Here is a 17471-nt window from a genome sequence, read left to right on the forward strand (position 1 = left end):
TTTAAAAAAAAAAACGTACTATTGAATATATATCTTCAATCACATTTATGGCTAGACACCACTTCTGACAACTACTGTATAAATACGTACACTAAAAGATTATTTAGTGTGTTTATGTAATGCCTCACTCCTAATGTGTGATGTTACTGCGCATGCGTAGAATCTCGTTTGTTGTAGATGGCATGTGGGAGGAGCGACAGTCTCACGGAACTTTTTACGATTACAACATTGGTCATAAAACGGAACGTATGCGGCATTTATTTAATATTTATGAGTTAGCTTTCGTTATTGGGTGATTTAAAAAAAAAACTAAAAAAACACATTGCTTAATTAATATTTAACCGTAAACTGCGCTCTTCCTCCCTGCAAAAGAAACCACAAACCACCCCATTATAAAAACGACCTGAATTTCAGTTTCTGTTTCAGAAGGAAATTAAAGTATCTGACAACACACCTGTAAGTTCTTTACTTTATTCCCATTAATTGCATCTTTACCTTTGCTTTGATCTTAAAAAAAAAAAAAAAGAAGTTCTGAATGTTTTGGAGTGTTTTTAAGACGAATGGATTCAGATAACAAGACGTGACTGTGTGTAAACGCCACTAAAGAGAATCACTGAAGAGTCTGTGTGTTTTTGACATTTCTGAGACAGTCTAAGACTAAAACGTATCGTATTAAAGAAGAAGAGTAACATTAAGCTTATTTCATAATGTGTCTTGGTCAATATGGAGAAACAGCCTGACATACTTTCTGTTACTGCAATTTGTGACCCCAATTCAAGTGACAATGACTCAGCCAGCCTTCATTCATCAAGCTGTGACATGTTTGTATATCTTATGATAATGATATTTGTGCTCATTATGACTTCACGACGATCATCTAAATCTAGAAAGAAGCAAACACGTTATCTGACACACCTGTAGTTTTTTTTAGGAAATGTCTTTGAAACCAGTTGGTTTTGTTTTTGACACAACTAAAACTCAAGTTTGACATAAACAGAATATATAATTATATATATTGTTGTGTTACCTAAAAATGTCCTTTCGATTTTAATGACAAAAGCATGGCGGAAGGAAATAAAGCAGGATGTGAAATACATTTACAGTTAAACACTTACTGTAACTCACCCATGCTGCATTTCCTGGAATTGCAAGAATACAGAATGCTTAATGAATAATAGCTATTATTTTATTTATTTTTATTTGCTGGAAATGTGTTGCATTATTAATCAGTACATCTGTTTCTTTGGTGTTCTTTTAGTGACCATGTCGGACGGAAAGCCCAGGGGTGAAGACACTGTGGACGCCAGAAAAGGGAACGCACAAGAGTATGTGTTTGATTTTGATGGAAATTATTTCGTTACAAACATATAATTACAAGAAACCGTAGATGGATATGTAGGTCAGAATTAGAGCGACCCATTGTTGATTGAGGAATCACTGAGAAGATCATCCAAAATGTTAAAGTCCCCCTTAGTCCAGTCATTTTATCCCTTAAAATGACACCAAATTACATATTTAAACGTGTTTTCCTTGAAAAAAATTCTTCATGCCTTAAAATATCTTGAATGTAATTCGACACCCTTGCCTCATTTAGTATGCACGGTTCTATGAATATGCAAATGAGCCCCGCCTCCACTCACTCACTCAGCTCAGAGATCCACTGGTTGACGATCACACGTTGATCTGATTGGTTACAAGGTAGTTTGTGACGTCAGAAACACCAGCGATTTCAAAGCGTGTTTTTGAGACTGTCTTTGGTTCACTGCAGTTTTAAGGAGAAAATACTCAGCAATGGTGTCGACTTATGAATTTACACATGGTTTAAGCATATTAAAAACACCACATAGACACATAAACAACATTAAAAGCTGGATTTTCACCACAGGGGGACTTTTTATTGTATGATCAATCATTTGAATAGTGCGTAACCACAAAAGGCCAGCAAAACAGGAACAAAAATTTACTCCAAAAATTACTGGAGGAAATGAAGTGGAAAACATGACATTTGGATATTTGACTTACTAGTGACAAAATGTCTACACATAGTGTAGTTTTAGTGCATACTGAGTGTCAGGATCCCACAATTTTTTCACTTTTGTGTCCTTAAACGCTCGTTTTTTGGCAGCTTATAAAAAACGTATTTCTGTTTGTTTTTTTTAGCTTGTTTGCTGCACACTTTGTCACATGGCAGCTTTTAGACATGGTTTTGTTTTTTGTAAATTGACAAGGAGGCAGCTTCACACAATGCACAGTCAATGGAGACTGTTAGATTGTCCCGGTGTGGGGCGTGGTTTCAGATTATGATGTGAAGTTCATGAAAGTATCTGCTACCTAACCACTTCATGAAGTGACTGTCTATAATTTCCACTTAAATTAGGAATTAGGAACCCTAGGAATTACTCATAAGTATTTGCTCTCGCAGGACTTCGTTTCTCACGGATGCCGGAGTCGATCAAACGGATGCCAAACCACGTTCTGATGCTTTCCAGTACAACATGAACTACGGCAGTCTGGGACGATGTGTGATCATCAACAACAAGAACTTCGACAGAAAAACAGGTAAGAGCTGGGAAGCACACACACGAAACCCTGAAACAGATATGAACAGATATGAACAGGCTGCACATCACTGAAAACACTAAAAACACTCCAATACAACCAATAAATTGGTTATTTTTGCGTTTTTCTGAGCAATTTTTGTTCTTCCGGGTTGAAAAGCAACATCCGGGAATGTGAGGTAGAAGTGTGATTGGCTGTCGGCTCGATTCTATGTCAGCTGACCCTCAAGCTAATCTCTGCATTTATTCATGAGAGAGAGCTCCTTCAATCCAATCACTGTGCTGTATTACGCATGAGATCGCATTACAGCGGAGAATTCTGACAACATCGGCGCGCATATGCCGGGAGCAGCAGCTCATTTGCATTTAAAGGAACACACACCAAATGACGCGTTTTTATTGACCTTCAAAAAGGGACAATTTAAACATGCTGTAAAAAATGATCTGTGGGGTATTTTGAGCTAAAACTTCACAGACTTATTTTACATCATGTAAAAAGCGGCATTATACCATATTATACCTTTAATATTCATGGGTCTGTATAATGAGTGTGTTGCAGGTCTGTGTTTTATTGGTTGTTTTTCCTCCACTACATTCCCACTTTTCCACAGTTTTCACGTCCATTTCTAGAGACTTGTTTTTAAAACTCAGAGGCGTGAACGACCAGGCTAAAACAGAGGGGTTTCAGGACACTTTAGGGGTTTTGTTTATCCTAATTTTAATCTCTTTTAAACAGGAATGGGAGTTCGTAACGGGACAGACGAGGATGCAAAGAATGCGATAGCGACCTTCTCAAAGCTAGGCTTCAAAGTCAATACTAGGAATGATCAAACTGTCTCAGAGATGAAGGATTTGTTAACTAAAGGTATGTTTTGCATCACTGATTGATTATAATAATTGAATGGCTCATAAACTCACGGAGTCTTCCATCCTCAGTGTCTCGGGAGGATCACAGTAAGTCGGCCATGTTTGTGTGTGTGTTGTTGAGTCATGGAGACGATGGGATGATTTATGGCACGGATGGAGCTATAGAACTGAAGACACTGTTTGAGCTCTTCAGAGGAGATCGCTGCACTTCACTGGTGGGAAAACCCAAGCTTTTCTTCATTCAGGTGAGCGTCATGAGTCTAGTCACCTTCATTTACAGGTGAAACTCGAAATATCATGCAAAAGTTCATTTATTTCAGTAATTCAACTTAAAAGGTGAAACTAATATTATATAGACTCATTTCATGCAAAGTGAGATATTTCAAGCCTTTGTTTGTTATAATTTTGATGATTTAAAGTCCAGAGTCTTTATTAAGTCCAGAGTCAACGCAGCCGTCTACCAGAAAATTTCAGAGCACTTCATGCTTCCTTTAGCAGACAAGCTTTATGGAGATTCTGACTTCATTTTCCAGCAGGACTTGCCAAAAGAACCAAAACCTTGTTCAATGACCATGGGATTACTGTGCTTGATTGGCCAGCAAACTAGCCTGACCTTAACCCCATAGAGTAGGGGTCCCCAACCCCCGGGCCGCGGACCAGTACTGGTCCGTGGGACATTTGGTACCGGGCCGCACAGAAAGAATTAATAACTTAACGTATTTTCCGGACTATAAATCGCTCCGGAGTAGGCTATAGCCTAAGTCGCATCAGTCAAAAAATGCGTCATGAAGAAGAAAAAACATGACTATAAGTTCTCCGTTACGGACGTGAGCGCTCTGAAAGCGGCACTAAAGACTGCTTTAAAACTTTCACAGAGACCTCAAACAGAAAGCACAAAGCCTGTTTTTAAATTTAATTTCGTTTTGTATTTATTGTATCTTAATTTTAATAAATGTTTCATCAACCAATTGCCTGGATTTAATAAATAAGAAGTAAATATATTAGAAAATAGATAATCACGACACGGAGGCGCCGGCGCATGAACTGGAGCTCGTCTCATAAATGAACCGAAACTCAGCGTATAAGGGAGCCTACTTGCCTCACAGACCTGAGACATATATAGAAAGCTTGAAATGTCAACTTTTAAACAGAACAATTCAAAACGAAAGAAAACTGACTGTTCTCTGCTTATGTAATTCGTATGAAATGTGCATTTCTCTCTGGCGTGTTCACTACTGTGAAGATCGCGAGTCAGCATCGTCAACTTCCTCTTTGCAGCCGACACTGACACAGAAAACACTTGTTTATTAGTAAACAATTAAAATGTCTCCTGCTGTATTTTACATATTCATAATCATTCATTTTGCCTGTTCGTTGTGACAGCTTTTAGGTGTTTTATTGGCAGCGCCACCCTTACATGTTAGTACATGAACGCATCAGCACCGAAAACATGGAGATTTTTTCTTTTGGGGGGCATTTTGTTTGTGTTCAGGCTTTCCAGTTGTCTTTAGATGCGATGTTATGAGGACGCTGCTTATAAAGTTGCGAGTAGGCCTACACATTGGATTCACGTTTATTATTATATTTAAAAAATACCCCAGTTTTTATGCCGGTCGTATCATTTTATTTTAGTTGTATTTATCCGCCACACCTTAAAGGCCGGTCCGTGAAAATATTGTAGGATATTAAACCGGTCCGTGGTGCAAAAAAGGTTGGGGACCGCTGCCATAGAGAATCTATCGGCATTGCCAAGAGAAAGATGAGAGACATGAGACCGAACAATGCAGAAAAGCTGAAGGCCGCTATTGAAGCATCCTGGTCTTCATAACACCTCAGTAGTGCCACAGGCTGATAGCATACATGCCACGCCGCATTGAGGCAGTAATTCATGCAAAAGAGGCCCAAACCAAGTACCGAGTACATATGCATGATTATACTTTTCAGAGGGCCGACATTTCTGTATTTAAAGTCCTTTTTTTTATTGATTTCATGTAATATTCAAACTTTCTGAGATATAATACATTAGTTTCACCTTTTAAGTTGAATTACTGAAATAAATGAACTTTTGCACGATATTCTAATTTTTCGAGTTTCACCTGTATATAGTGCTTTTAACAATATAGATTGTTTTAAAGCAGCTTTACAGTGATAATAGGAGATTACAGTAACAGAGATTGTTTTGGCTTTACAACAGATCTAAAATAAAGTTATTGTCCAGATTCACTTCCGTTGTAAAGATCATTAACTTAGGGGCCCTTAACGCACCTTCACTCGCACGACAGCAGTGCACATGGTTTGTCTTAAAGCATGTTAAAAACACCACATTAAAAGCTGTATTTTTACTTAAAGGGATAGTTCGCCCAAAAATGATATTTAAGCCATGATTTACTCACCCTCAAGCCGTTCGAGATGCATATGTCAATCTTTTTTCAGACGAACACATTTTCAGTTATTTTAGAAAATGTCTTAGACCTTTCAGTGGTTATAATGTGAAGCAATGGGGTCCAGCTGATTCAAGTCGCAAAATGTGCATGCATCCTTCACAAAAATAATCCATCCGGCTCCAGGGGGATAAACGAAGGCCTTCTGAGGGTAATCCGTGCAGTTTTGTCGTAAAAATATACATATTTAAAACTTTATAAACGAAAATAACTGGCTTCCGGTGGCGGTCGGTGCGCGTTCATGGAGATGAAAGACGTCGTGACGTAGAGCGAACGTAGAGTTTTGTTTTGCTCTGCTCTCTGGCTGCGCTGTCACGCTCGGTCTACGTCACGACGCTTCCTGCGCTACGTCCTACGTCATTTGCCAGCAACCATCTCCGTGAACGCGCGCCGACCGCCACCGGAAGCCAGTTATTTTCGTTTATAAAGTTTTAAATATGTATATTTTTACGACAAAACTGCACGGATTACCCTCAGAAGGCCTTCGTTTATCCCCCTGGAGCCGGATGGATTATTTTTGTGAAGGATGCATGCACATTTTGCGACTTGAATCAGCTGGACCCCATTGCTTCACATTATAACCACTGAAAGATCTAAGACATTTTCTAAAATAACTTAAAATGTGTTCGTCTGAAAAAAGATTGACATATGCATCTCGAACGGCTTGAGGGTGAGTAAATCATGGCTTAAATATCATTTTTGGGCGAACTATCCCTTTAAGAGTGTTATTTTAGTTGCTCTTTCACAGATGTGTTAACCCTGTGTGTGTCTCCAGGCTTGTCGAGGCACAGATCTGGACTCTGGCATTGAAGCAGACGGTGAAGGTGACACGGAAACAAAGAGAATTCCAGTGGAGGCCGATTTTCTGTATGCGTACTCCACGGCACCAGGTATCTAATGTCTCGCTCAATGCAGTTTCCTCACAAAACCACATGCACTCGCCCTCAAACGTGTGCTTTCTGTCTCTCCTCAGGGTATTACTCCTGGAGGAACGTCTCTCAGGGTTCCTGGTTCATGTCCTCGCTCTGTGAGATGCTGTCAAAATACGGCAAGCAACTGGAGATCATGCAGATCTTGACACGTGTCAACCACAAGGTGGCGCTCGACTTCGAATCCTCCTCCAATATGCCAGGGTTCGGTGGAAAGAAACAGATACCTTGCATTGTGTCTTTGCTGACCAAAGAACTCCACTTCCCTAAATAATTCATCTTTATTTTACTGATTAAGTTGCAATGGGATAAAAACACTTTTTAAAGCATTTTTATTGTATGCAGTCAAACCAACATTTATTCAGACGCCTTCAACATTTCTCACTTTATCAGTTTATTTGCTATAGTTTACAAAATGGTAATAAAATATGACAAGAACTCTGTTGATATTTCACTGGTTAGACTGTCTCACAAATGAATTATGTTGAATATCTGTCAGCTGTTAAATTTCTAATAATGACGTTGCACGTTTCGGTGTCAGAGGGTTCCTCCAGGGTTCCTCCAGTTCCTCCAGCATTCATAATGTTGAACAATTATCTCCATAAATCAGAGAGACACTTATGACTTTACTTTTTTGTTTGGCCACTCCAGTCATTCAGTCATAAAATGTATACACCCTTTCCAACATTGCACCCTGTATGATATATGTATATGTATATATATATATATATATGTGTGTGTGTGTGTGTGTGTATTTATGTATGTAAATGTATACCCAGCAAACACAGAACATTCCATGGTTCCCATTTGGTTATTTTATTAATAACCACATTTTTTCCACCAAAGGGAACCTTCCCAGGATGTTCCCTACAGGTTATTTTTTATAATAGGCCTATGTTATTATGCTAAAATGTGTCATTTTTCAAAAGAAAATATTTTTGCAGATACAGTTTATTAAAACCTGGATTAGATCGCGTTAAAATGCATTATAATTTTCAAATAAATCCAATTTTACAGCTAAAAATATTAAGCCAAGGTTACGCGTAGTATGAAAAGCATACAAATATTTACTGCGCGCCCCTGTTCTGATTCTGCACGCGCTTCTGCAGCACACGCTTACCTCAGTCTTCAACAGAAAGCCGCGCGCATTTCGTCTGACTAACATTAGTTTATCGACCTCTTTATTGAATAATTGCTTATAATTAATAATTATACGAGAGTAAATAGTGTGAATTCAGAGAGATTTGTCACGTATAATTGAAGAGAATATGGCTAACGTTCCAGAAACGTTGTGGGCATGTCCTCAAAAGACGTCGCTAGTTTATCCCATGGAGAACGTTGTAAAGACGTGGTCCACTGGTCTACTGATAACTTAATAAAATCTTTGATGAATTAGGAAATTTTCCATATAATATCCAAATGGCATATTATCACTAGGATAATGTTTAATGCAATTATCTGGAAAGTTATCTGGAGACCAGTGGACCACGTCTCTACAACGTTTTCCATGGGATAAACTAGCGACGTCTTTTGAGGACGTGCCCACAACGTTTCTGGAACGTTAGCCAAGCTTCTAAAAAATTGAACTTTACCATGACGTCCTCACAACCTTGTCATAAATATAAACGTTATATAGGCTATATACAACGTTACATATCTATCTATAAATTACAGGAACGTCTGTCTGTGTGTGTGTCTGTTAACCGCATATCTCTCGAACCGTTAGTCCGATGGATTTCAAATTCGACAGGTGTCTTGCCACGGGCACGAGTAAGTGCAGTGCCAAGTTTGACGTTGTTTGGATGAGAAATGCTAAAGATATCGTTAAATATATCATTTTTAAAAGGTTGTGGTTTAAAAATAAACATTCTGACATTTACACTCTGTCAGCTACACTGTTTACTTCTGAATATTATAGTTTGGTTCCAGAACGTGATAAATCCATTTTGATTAATTTGAGTAAAAATGTGTTTTCTTTACCAAGAAAGTGGCAAGATGAAAACCACTATTTTGTGTTTCAAACTTTCACATAGCATCTTTAGGTTATAATATCATAAAAAATTCAAATCCAGATTTGGATTTTCAAAGATCTATTATAAAAACGGATTATTTCCCCCAAAAAATGCAATAAATTCATGACACTTTTTTTTTTCAAAATGCTATCATATTGAAACTGTTGAAATCAGCCATCACTAAGAAATATCTCCTGAACTTTTTTGACGGCGATCAGCTCACAAAAACTGATTTTGCACGGGCACTTTGCACTGCTCCCTGAATCGACGCGCTTATTCATTTGTGGATGTAAACTGAATCTGTAAGTCAGCTATGCTGTTTACTTCTGAATATTATATTTCATTCTGGTGCGCTTAACGTTATCGCTACTGTGTAATAGTAGCCTATGCTATTCACCAACTAAACATATCCTATTCAATGCGTTCACAGTCTCTTTCACGGGCATCATTTGTAGTAGCCTATTCACAAACTGTTTCCTCAAGCATAGCGTTTTCTCAGAGTTCACTGTGTGCTTTCTACCAAGCACAAATAAAAATGTCACTGAACTTTTGCTGTGTAATTGTAACAATGAGCACTCAAACACACCAAACCAACAATTACTAAAAACACACACAAAAACTGATTTTGCACAGGCATTTTGCACTAGCACTTAGAAGGTTGTGGTATACATAAACACTCTGTCAGCTACACTGTTTACTTCTGAATATTATAGTTTATTCACAGCCATCATTTGTAGTAACCTAGCCTGCTCCCTGAATTCAATGCGTTCACAGTCTCTTTCACGGGCACCAAACCAACAATTACTAAACACACACAAAAACTGATTTTGCGTGGGCATTTTGCACTAGTATATATAAACGTTGAATATAATTATTATTATTGTTATATTTATTATTATTTTTTTATTATTATTATTATTATAGGAGCCCACTGCGCAATGTGACGTCGGAGTGACGTCATTTTCATGTAATTTTTGGATGTCCAAATTCAGTCCATTGAAGGGGTTGTTTTGTGACGCCAGGCGACGTCTTTTTTCGACGTCTTCCGCACGTCTAATGTTGACGTCCGTCCACAGAAGTTTGTTTGTGGGAAGAAGGAAGGAGACGGGGTCGGCTTGCTGTGGATCGTGTGTTTTATTAGATAAGTCTTTTCCAAACAATAATCGCGCTCAAACAAAACAGCGGCTTCTTCTCATGAGAACACAATAATCGCGCTCAAACAAAACAGCGGCTTCTTCTCATGAGAACACACACACACACACACACAAGCATCAACGCTACTGTTTGAGCTACAGCATCACACCTTTGCACGCGTCTCCAGTTATCACCTGATGCTGAGACGATCAAATGGAGTTTTTGGAAAATAACAATGTTGATATTTGTAAATAAAAAAAATATTACATAGTAATCATGTACATTTCCTGCACCTGTCATAGATGTCCAAATGACGTCCAAAAAAATTACCCAGTTCAAAGGTCCAATGTTGAACGTCAATATGACGTCCAAATTGGGTCATGGGTGGACGTCCAAATAGTGGACCTAGTTTGGACGTCAAATAGATGTCCAGAATTGGTCATGGACCGACGGACCCAATATAGACATGATCAGCACGTCTATCCGACGTCCAATGTTTAGTGGGAGGTTGGGTGTTCGTAAAAACAACAATAAAAAAAATCTTCAAACTGAACTTCAAACTTGAAGAACTTCAAAATGAGTTTTAAATTCATGAGATTTGTATTTATGTAGCCTAATGTGTTAATTCTAGATGTTTATTTATGTAAATGCTGCGTGATTGACGTGTTTTATGCGCGTGCGGGTTGAACATTCGAGTAGCTTTCAAACCCTGGAGCGGCGGCGGCGCAGAGTTGCCATGGAAACGGCGCAGCAACATAACTGATTAGCAGCAAAGCTCCCTCTCTCGCTGTTGTTTTCACTGCTTTCAGGTGAGTTTAGTCTCTAAAATCACACACATAATATACACAACTGTTCCTGACACTTTTCTTACGTGTTATTGACACACATCTGTTGAGTATTTACTTTATAGAAATGGTTTAGTAGTGTCTTCGAAAAAGTCTGTTAGCATCTCAACCGTTTTCAGAAGAGGTAACTTAGGCTAACCTAAGCTCTTGTTTACAAAAGTTTGGGCTTATAATCACGTCTTTGTGTAGATGAGAGGTTATGATAGTTTTGTAAAGGTTGCTGGCAGTTGAATGGGTGATTGGAAGTTGACTCATTTATTTAACAAGCTGATATTTAACATAAACATATGTGCTGTTAATCGATGACGTCACTTACACTGAGCTAAAATTGTCTGAAACTAGTTCAAATGCGTTTTAATCTTTCACGGTAAAGAAATATTGATAAATGTTCTGTTATTTTAGCAGCGGCAAAATAACCCCTCTACAACAGAGGGAAAGCTCCACTATTTCAACAATTCTTAAGGAAGTTGCTGACAGAGAAGTGGGAAACACAGGGTGAACTGAGGAAGCTTATTAAATAACTTCATATCCATTTTCCCCCACCATATTTGTACCTATATTACTGACTCATTTATTTGATTAAAAATACAGTAAAACAATAATATTGTGAAATAATATTAACATTTAAAATAACTCTTTTCTATGTGAATATATTGTAAAATGCAATTTATTCCTGTGATCAAAGCTGAATTGTCAGCATCATTACTCCAGTCTTCAGTGTCACATGATCCTTCAGAAATCATTCTAATATGATGATTTGATGCTCAAGAAAATTTTCTGATTATTATCTAATATGTTGAAAACAGTTGAGCTGCTTCATGTTTTTGTGTACACTACAATTCAAATGTTAGGGGTCAGTAAGATTTTGGAAGACATTAATAGCAAGAATGGATTAAATTGATCAAAAGTGACAGTAAAGACTTTTATAATGTTATAAGATTTAACTTTCAAACTTTCCTTTGAACTTTATATTGATCAAAGAATCCTGAAAAAGGCATCATGGTTTACACAAAAATCTTAAGCAGCTCAACTGTTTTCAACACTGATAATAATCATAAATGTTTCTTGAGCATCAAATCATCATATTAGAATGATTTCTGAAGGATCATGTGACACTGAAGACTGGAGTAATGATGCTGAAAATTCAGCTTTGATAACAGGAATAAATTACATTTTAAAATACATTAAAATAGAAAACAGCTATTTTACATTTTAATGATATTCACAATATTACTGTTTTTACTGTATTTTCGAAAAAACTGCATTAAAAGCCGTAGATTAGCAACATTAATAAAGTACTCCTCTGTTTTAGCTGCCTTAAAAAGGAAGGCAGCTAACCTCCATTCCTGCCAAGTGCCTTGAGAGGCTGGTCACCACTCACATTAAAAGCGCAATACCACCATCACTTGACCCACACCAATTTGCATACAGACGGAACCAGTCGACTGAGGACGCCATCGCCATCGTGCTCCACACACTATTGGAACATCTCGAGCACAAGAACACCTATGCGAGACTCCTCTTTGTCGACTTTAGCTCGGCCTTTAACACAATCCGGCCGTTTAAACTCCGAGCCAAACTGCACCACCTTGGCTTTAACAACTCGCTGTGCAATTGGATTGTGGATTTTCTGACAAATCGAACACAGTGTGTTAGAGTAGGCAAGCACATGTCCTCCACCCTTTCAATGAACACCGGGGCCCCCCAAGGGTGTGTGCTTAGCCCCTTGCTCTACATTTACATTTAGTCATTTAGCAGACGCTTTTATCCAAAGCGACTTACAAATTAGGACTAAATTAAGCGAGTCATCATGAAGAGGCAAAAACAACGCAAGAAGTGCAAAATACGAAGTTCAGGCATTATTCAGAGTAGCATAAGCCCGATAAGTGAGGTTTTAAAGGGAAAGGGAAGGTTTTTTTTTTTTTTTTTTTTTATGCGGAAGTGCTCACGGAAGAGATGGGTTTTCAGTTGTCTTTTGAATGTTGTCAGGGATTCTGCGTTCCGGATGAGGGTGGGAAGAGCATCACCAGCATGGAACTGTGAATGAGAATGTTCTGGAAAGTGATTTTGTGGCTCTCTGTGATGGAACCACGAGACGTCGCTCGTTGACCGATGGTAGGCTTCTGGTAGGGATGTAGACTCGTAGGAGTGAGTGAAAGTAGGAGGGAGCTGAGCCTGTGATAGATCTGTAAGCAAGCGTCAATGCCTTGAACTTGATGCGAGCAGAGAGAGGTAGCCAGTGCAGAGAGATGAACAGAGGAGTGACGTGGGCCCTCTTGGGCTCGTTGAAGACAAGACGAGCTGCAGCGTTCTGGATCATTTGCAGAGGTTTAGTTGCACATGATGGAAGTCCGGCCAGAAGAGCATTGCAGTCGTCAAGCCTAGAAATGACCAGGGCCACTTTGTAATAACTGTGAACTGGTCTTTGCATTGCTGCATTAACTACACCTATATCCAACTCTGACCATACTCTCTGTTTTGGATGCCTTTTGAGTTGTTTTGTAAAGCCTCTTTGCTGCTACCAAGAGTGAATGTCATTGGTTCTGTGCCTCAACAACCATATACTTTTGATGTGCCATGTTTACACAGGGGGTATTTATTTATTATTTATTATTTGAAGGGGATCTGCACTGGTGTTAGTGCACTTTAATACATACCATGTACTGTTGTTGTATGCTCCAACACAATTTCGTTGCTGTTCATTTTTGAATGACAATGACAATAAACGTGAAACGCGAAACGTGAAGGACGATGAGGTGACAGTGCAGCTCGGGATAAGGAAGAGGAGGAGGAGGAGGAATACGTAAGTTAGACAATTTTCTTATTCCTTTCTAACAAAAAACTATAAACCTGACTACAATAGTATGGTACACTTTTTATTTTCCAGCTCCCAGTTTGCAAAGATCCAAAGTGAATATATAGAGAGAGACCATCCTCCCCTCCTTGCCTCAGAAGACCCTGCCCTCCGCTGGTGGGCGAAATAATACAGGAGAAATGCTAGAAATCTATATTGTTCCTTATGAACAATATTTTTATTTTATTTGTTAGCTTCAGAGAAGCTCAAGGATTTTAGATCTTTGGTAATTGTCGCATTATTCAGGTTTAGCTACTGGTAGTGAAGCAATGAAGCACATCACCACCAGACATTTGTAGTAGGTGCCTCATAGGACACTAGAGGAAACAATTTAACCAATTTCTGCAAATAAAATTTATAATAAAGATACTGCTGAATCTTTTCATTTCTTTTTTTTTTTTTTTAGGACTTTATTGTTTTTCAGCCAAATTATAGAGAGTAGTATCAATAAGAATATCAAACGCTTTTTTTTCAATAAAAAGAATAAAACATTTTAATAGATGGTTACATTATTCATTGATTATGTTTTTTGATTAATTAATTGATGTTACATTTCTGTACTCATTACTTGTTAACATGGTTAAAAAATCATTAATGTTCAAAATGTATTGGCTTAGTTTGTTCAAAGTAACACTGAATAAATGCTGATTAATAAATTAATGCAGTGTGGTTTTGGGCCATTTTCTATTTAGAATTTAATAGGGGTTTGTATTGGTTTCCATTACATGTATTGATCCCTAAATTTATTAACAGAAAACAATACACAGTTCCCTATTAGAACTTATAAGGTTTTACAGCAGAGAATGAAATGTTTGAGTTTATCAGTTCTATATGGATTTCAAGGTTATCGATAAAGCACATCTTAATTCCCAGGACTAAAGGTGTGAAGTATATTAAAAATAAATGCGGATGTGGTATTTTGGTCGTTAGGAAGTACCTGCCACGTTCCAGCGACGTACCAATGTAACGTCGCCACGACGAATACAGGAATCACAAAGGTACGTAGCTGGAACGTTATGTGGCACGTCGCAACGACTAATATGGTCCTTTGATGTTACGTCCTCGCAACATGCCAGTTTGGTCATTAAGACGTACTCATCACGTTCTTGCGACGTACCACTATAACGTCGCCACGACGATTATGGGAATCACAAAGTTACGTCACTGGTACGTTATGTGGTACGTCGCTACGACGAATATGGTCCGGTCCGGTTACGTCTTCACAACGTAACTGTGTTAGCTGGGATATTCTTTAAAAATGCCTAGTTCATCCTGCGCCACGTGCGGACTCAAGCTGCGCGAGGCCGATGGACACGCGAGCTGCATTTCTTGCCTGGGAGTTCACCACGCGGAAAATGCACTCTCTGCCGGTGGATGTGAGGCCTGCGAAAGCATGCCGATCTCTGTGCTGCGAACACGGCTAGCTCTCTCTCGAGATGGCGATGCTGCTTCACCCGCGCTTCCCTTCCCGGCACTACTTCAGCCGAGGATGAAGAAACACCGCAGCCAAAGGCCCCCTGAAAGCATGGATGTAAGCGAACGCACGCCGGCCGTGTCCCCGTGTGCCTCGCCTTCTCCAGAGCAGACACCTTCACCGGTACTGTTCGAAAGAGACCAGCGCCCCCCCAACCACGTGGCGGGCCTTGTCTCCTTCGGCGGATCGATCGAGCACGACGACAGCCTGTCGATCGCTGCGTCTGAGGAGGAATGGCCGGGCTCTCTCGACCCCATCAAAGCTTCTCAGTCTTCAGGCAGTGTTTCAGCGACCAGGACAAACTCCGACGCCGAAATGCGAGCTCGAGTGGGCCTCACCCGAGGAGCCGCCTCGTAGTCGGCTGGATAGCTGGTTTCTCTCGGGCGCCAGCAGGCCCCTCGTCACAGGCCTGCGCCATTAAGCTTGCAGTAATCAGTCAGAGACATGCAGTTGTCGCTGAAGGAGTGATATCTGCTATAATGGCGAATTCGGGGGATTATAAGGCCACGCCCCCTTGGGGAGCTCTGACGTGTGATGATGTAGCGCTGGCTCATTGGTTGTACGTCAGAGGCGCCCGCGCCATTGGATTGTGCAGTTGCTGCAGTGTACTAGCTCAATGTGCTAGCTGTGCAGCTGCAAATGCGTTTTACATAAAAGCTTCAGTAAATCGAGGAAAAGGAGTTTCCCCACTGCGTATAGCTATGCAATACAAAGTGACCGTTCGAAAGGGAACGTTAATTATTAAGCATCTTTAACCATGTTAAAATGTATATACATATATACATTTTAACATATGTAACAACATATTTTTATATATAAAAAAAACGTATTGTGTCTTAAAATCACATTTATTGCCGGACATCACTTCTGGCAACTACTGTATAAATACGTACACTAAAAGATTATTTAGTGTGTTTATGTAATGCCTCACGGTAGTGATCCTAATGTGTGATGTTACTGCGCATGCGTAGAATCTCGTTTGTTGTAGATGGCATGTGGGAGGAGCGACAGTCTCACGGAACTCTTTACGATTACGACATAGAGCATCACAGTCCCGCCCACAGCCCGAGAGAGCTTAGTTGCCGGAAGTAAGTTTCCCATTCATTTCTCCCATTGACGTTTTGGAAAAATCCGTATCTAAAGAGTTTTAGAGCATGTCTGAGGATAACCAGCTACGGCTGAACTCATAAGCATACAACATCATTTCCAGTGAAAAAACGAAGAGAAAATCCAAAAAAAGTCAAAGGTACAAGACTGTGAACATATTTTCATTTCCGAGCAAAGGAACTACTCATCCTATAAACCACCGCGCCTCACTGAAGTCGACTGAAGCCACAACCGCGAAAGAGCCTTTTGAGCGACTTCCAAATCTGACGACGGCCACACGAACTTTTCCCTCCAGTGAATTTTATATAGTGAATGTGCTGTTAATAGCAGATCTTTCAGTAGTAATCGTGTAAATAATAGTGTTTTATATAGGTATCGTGTATTGAATTTTATATTTATCATTGTGTATTTTATCATGTATTTTATATTGTGTGCGTGTGTGAAAGCGGTTAACAACAAGTGAAAATTAAAAAGTGATGGTCAGCAAACCAGAAAGTGCACCACGCCACCGGTCTGATGCATGGACCACCATCATATTCAGTTTATTAACTTGCCGTGAACTATTACACAAATGTTCAGTAAATGCACAAAGAGGTATGCCTAGGCTAAAATTGTTTTGACAGTGGCATCATAAAATGCTTGATATGACTCATACCATATGAAGGCTACAGTAGCCTAGCTAAAGTGAACGATAATGCTAACTAACGTTACCAACCTCCCTGCAAAACTCACCATAAGATCACACCTGTATCTTTAAAATTGTACAGTCAGCCTCTTGAGCAAATGAAGATTATTAGGTTTCTTGGGATGGGGTTTGATGAAAAATTGACATGGAAGATTCATTTGGAAAAAATGGTTAATAAATGTAAAAATATTGTTAATATCCTACGCTGTCTATCAGGACAAGCATGGGGAGCAAGCAGGGCATCTTTACAAAATATATATGGGACACTAATGAGTTCTGTCTTTGATTATGGATGTATAGCATATATGTCATCAGCAGAGTCTAATATCAAAGCTTTGGATGTCATGCAAGCTCGGGCTCTAAGGATATGTAGTGGATCTTTTGAAACATCCCCAGTGTCTTCTAGGCAAGTGGAAATGGGTGAGATGCCTTTGAGGATCAGAAGGGCACAACTGATGTTAGCATACTGGGTTAATGTGAAGGGACAAGTTGATAGCCACCCAGCTAAAGCTATCTTAAAAGACTGCTGGGAACATAGTAAGTCCAATTACAGAAGTTTTGGGTG

General features: G+C 39.3%; 1 protein-coding gene across 1 annotated transcript; it reads left to right on the forward strand.

Annotated features, from left to right (window-relative positions):
* The first annotated feature begins 166 nt into the window (after positions 1-166).
* Positions 167-7236, forward strand: casp3b (caspase 3, apoptosis-related cysteine peptidase b). Its single transcript, XM_084133457.1, has 7 exons — positions 167-456; positions 1259-1325; positions 2423-2559; positions 3295-3423; positions 3495-3670; positions 6642-6756; positions 6840-7236. Exons 2-7 carry the CDS (start codon positions 1264-1266, stop codon positions 7067-7069), a joined length of 849 nt encoding a protein of 282 aa, XP_083989583.1. The 5' UTR covers positions 167-456; positions 1259-1263; the 3' UTR covers positions 7070-7236.
* Positions 7237-17471: the final 10235 nt, after the last annotated feature.

This window comes from Abramis brama (assembly GCF_963993115.1).
Source record: "Abramis brama genome assembly, chromosome: 13".
In the NCBI taxonomy this organism is placed as follows: Eukaryota; Metazoa; Chordata; class Actinopteri; order Cypriniformes; family Leuciscidae; genus Abramis; species Abramis brama.

Excerpts from the sequence above, each read along its gene's own strand:
- casp3b (XM_084133457.1), top strand. The coding sequence starts at position 1,264 with ATGTCGGACGGAAAGCCCAGGGGTGAAGACACTGTGGACGCCAGAAAA. Across the intron at positions 3,424-3,494 it reads GAAGGATTTGTTAACTAAAG|TGTCTCGGGAGGATCACAGT; the intron begins GTATGTTTTGCA and ends TTCCATCCTCAG. Across the intron at positions 3,671-6,641 it reads CCAAGCTTTTCTTCATTCAG|GCTTGTCGAGGCACAGATCT; the intron begins GTGAGCGTCATG and ends GTGTGTCTCCAG.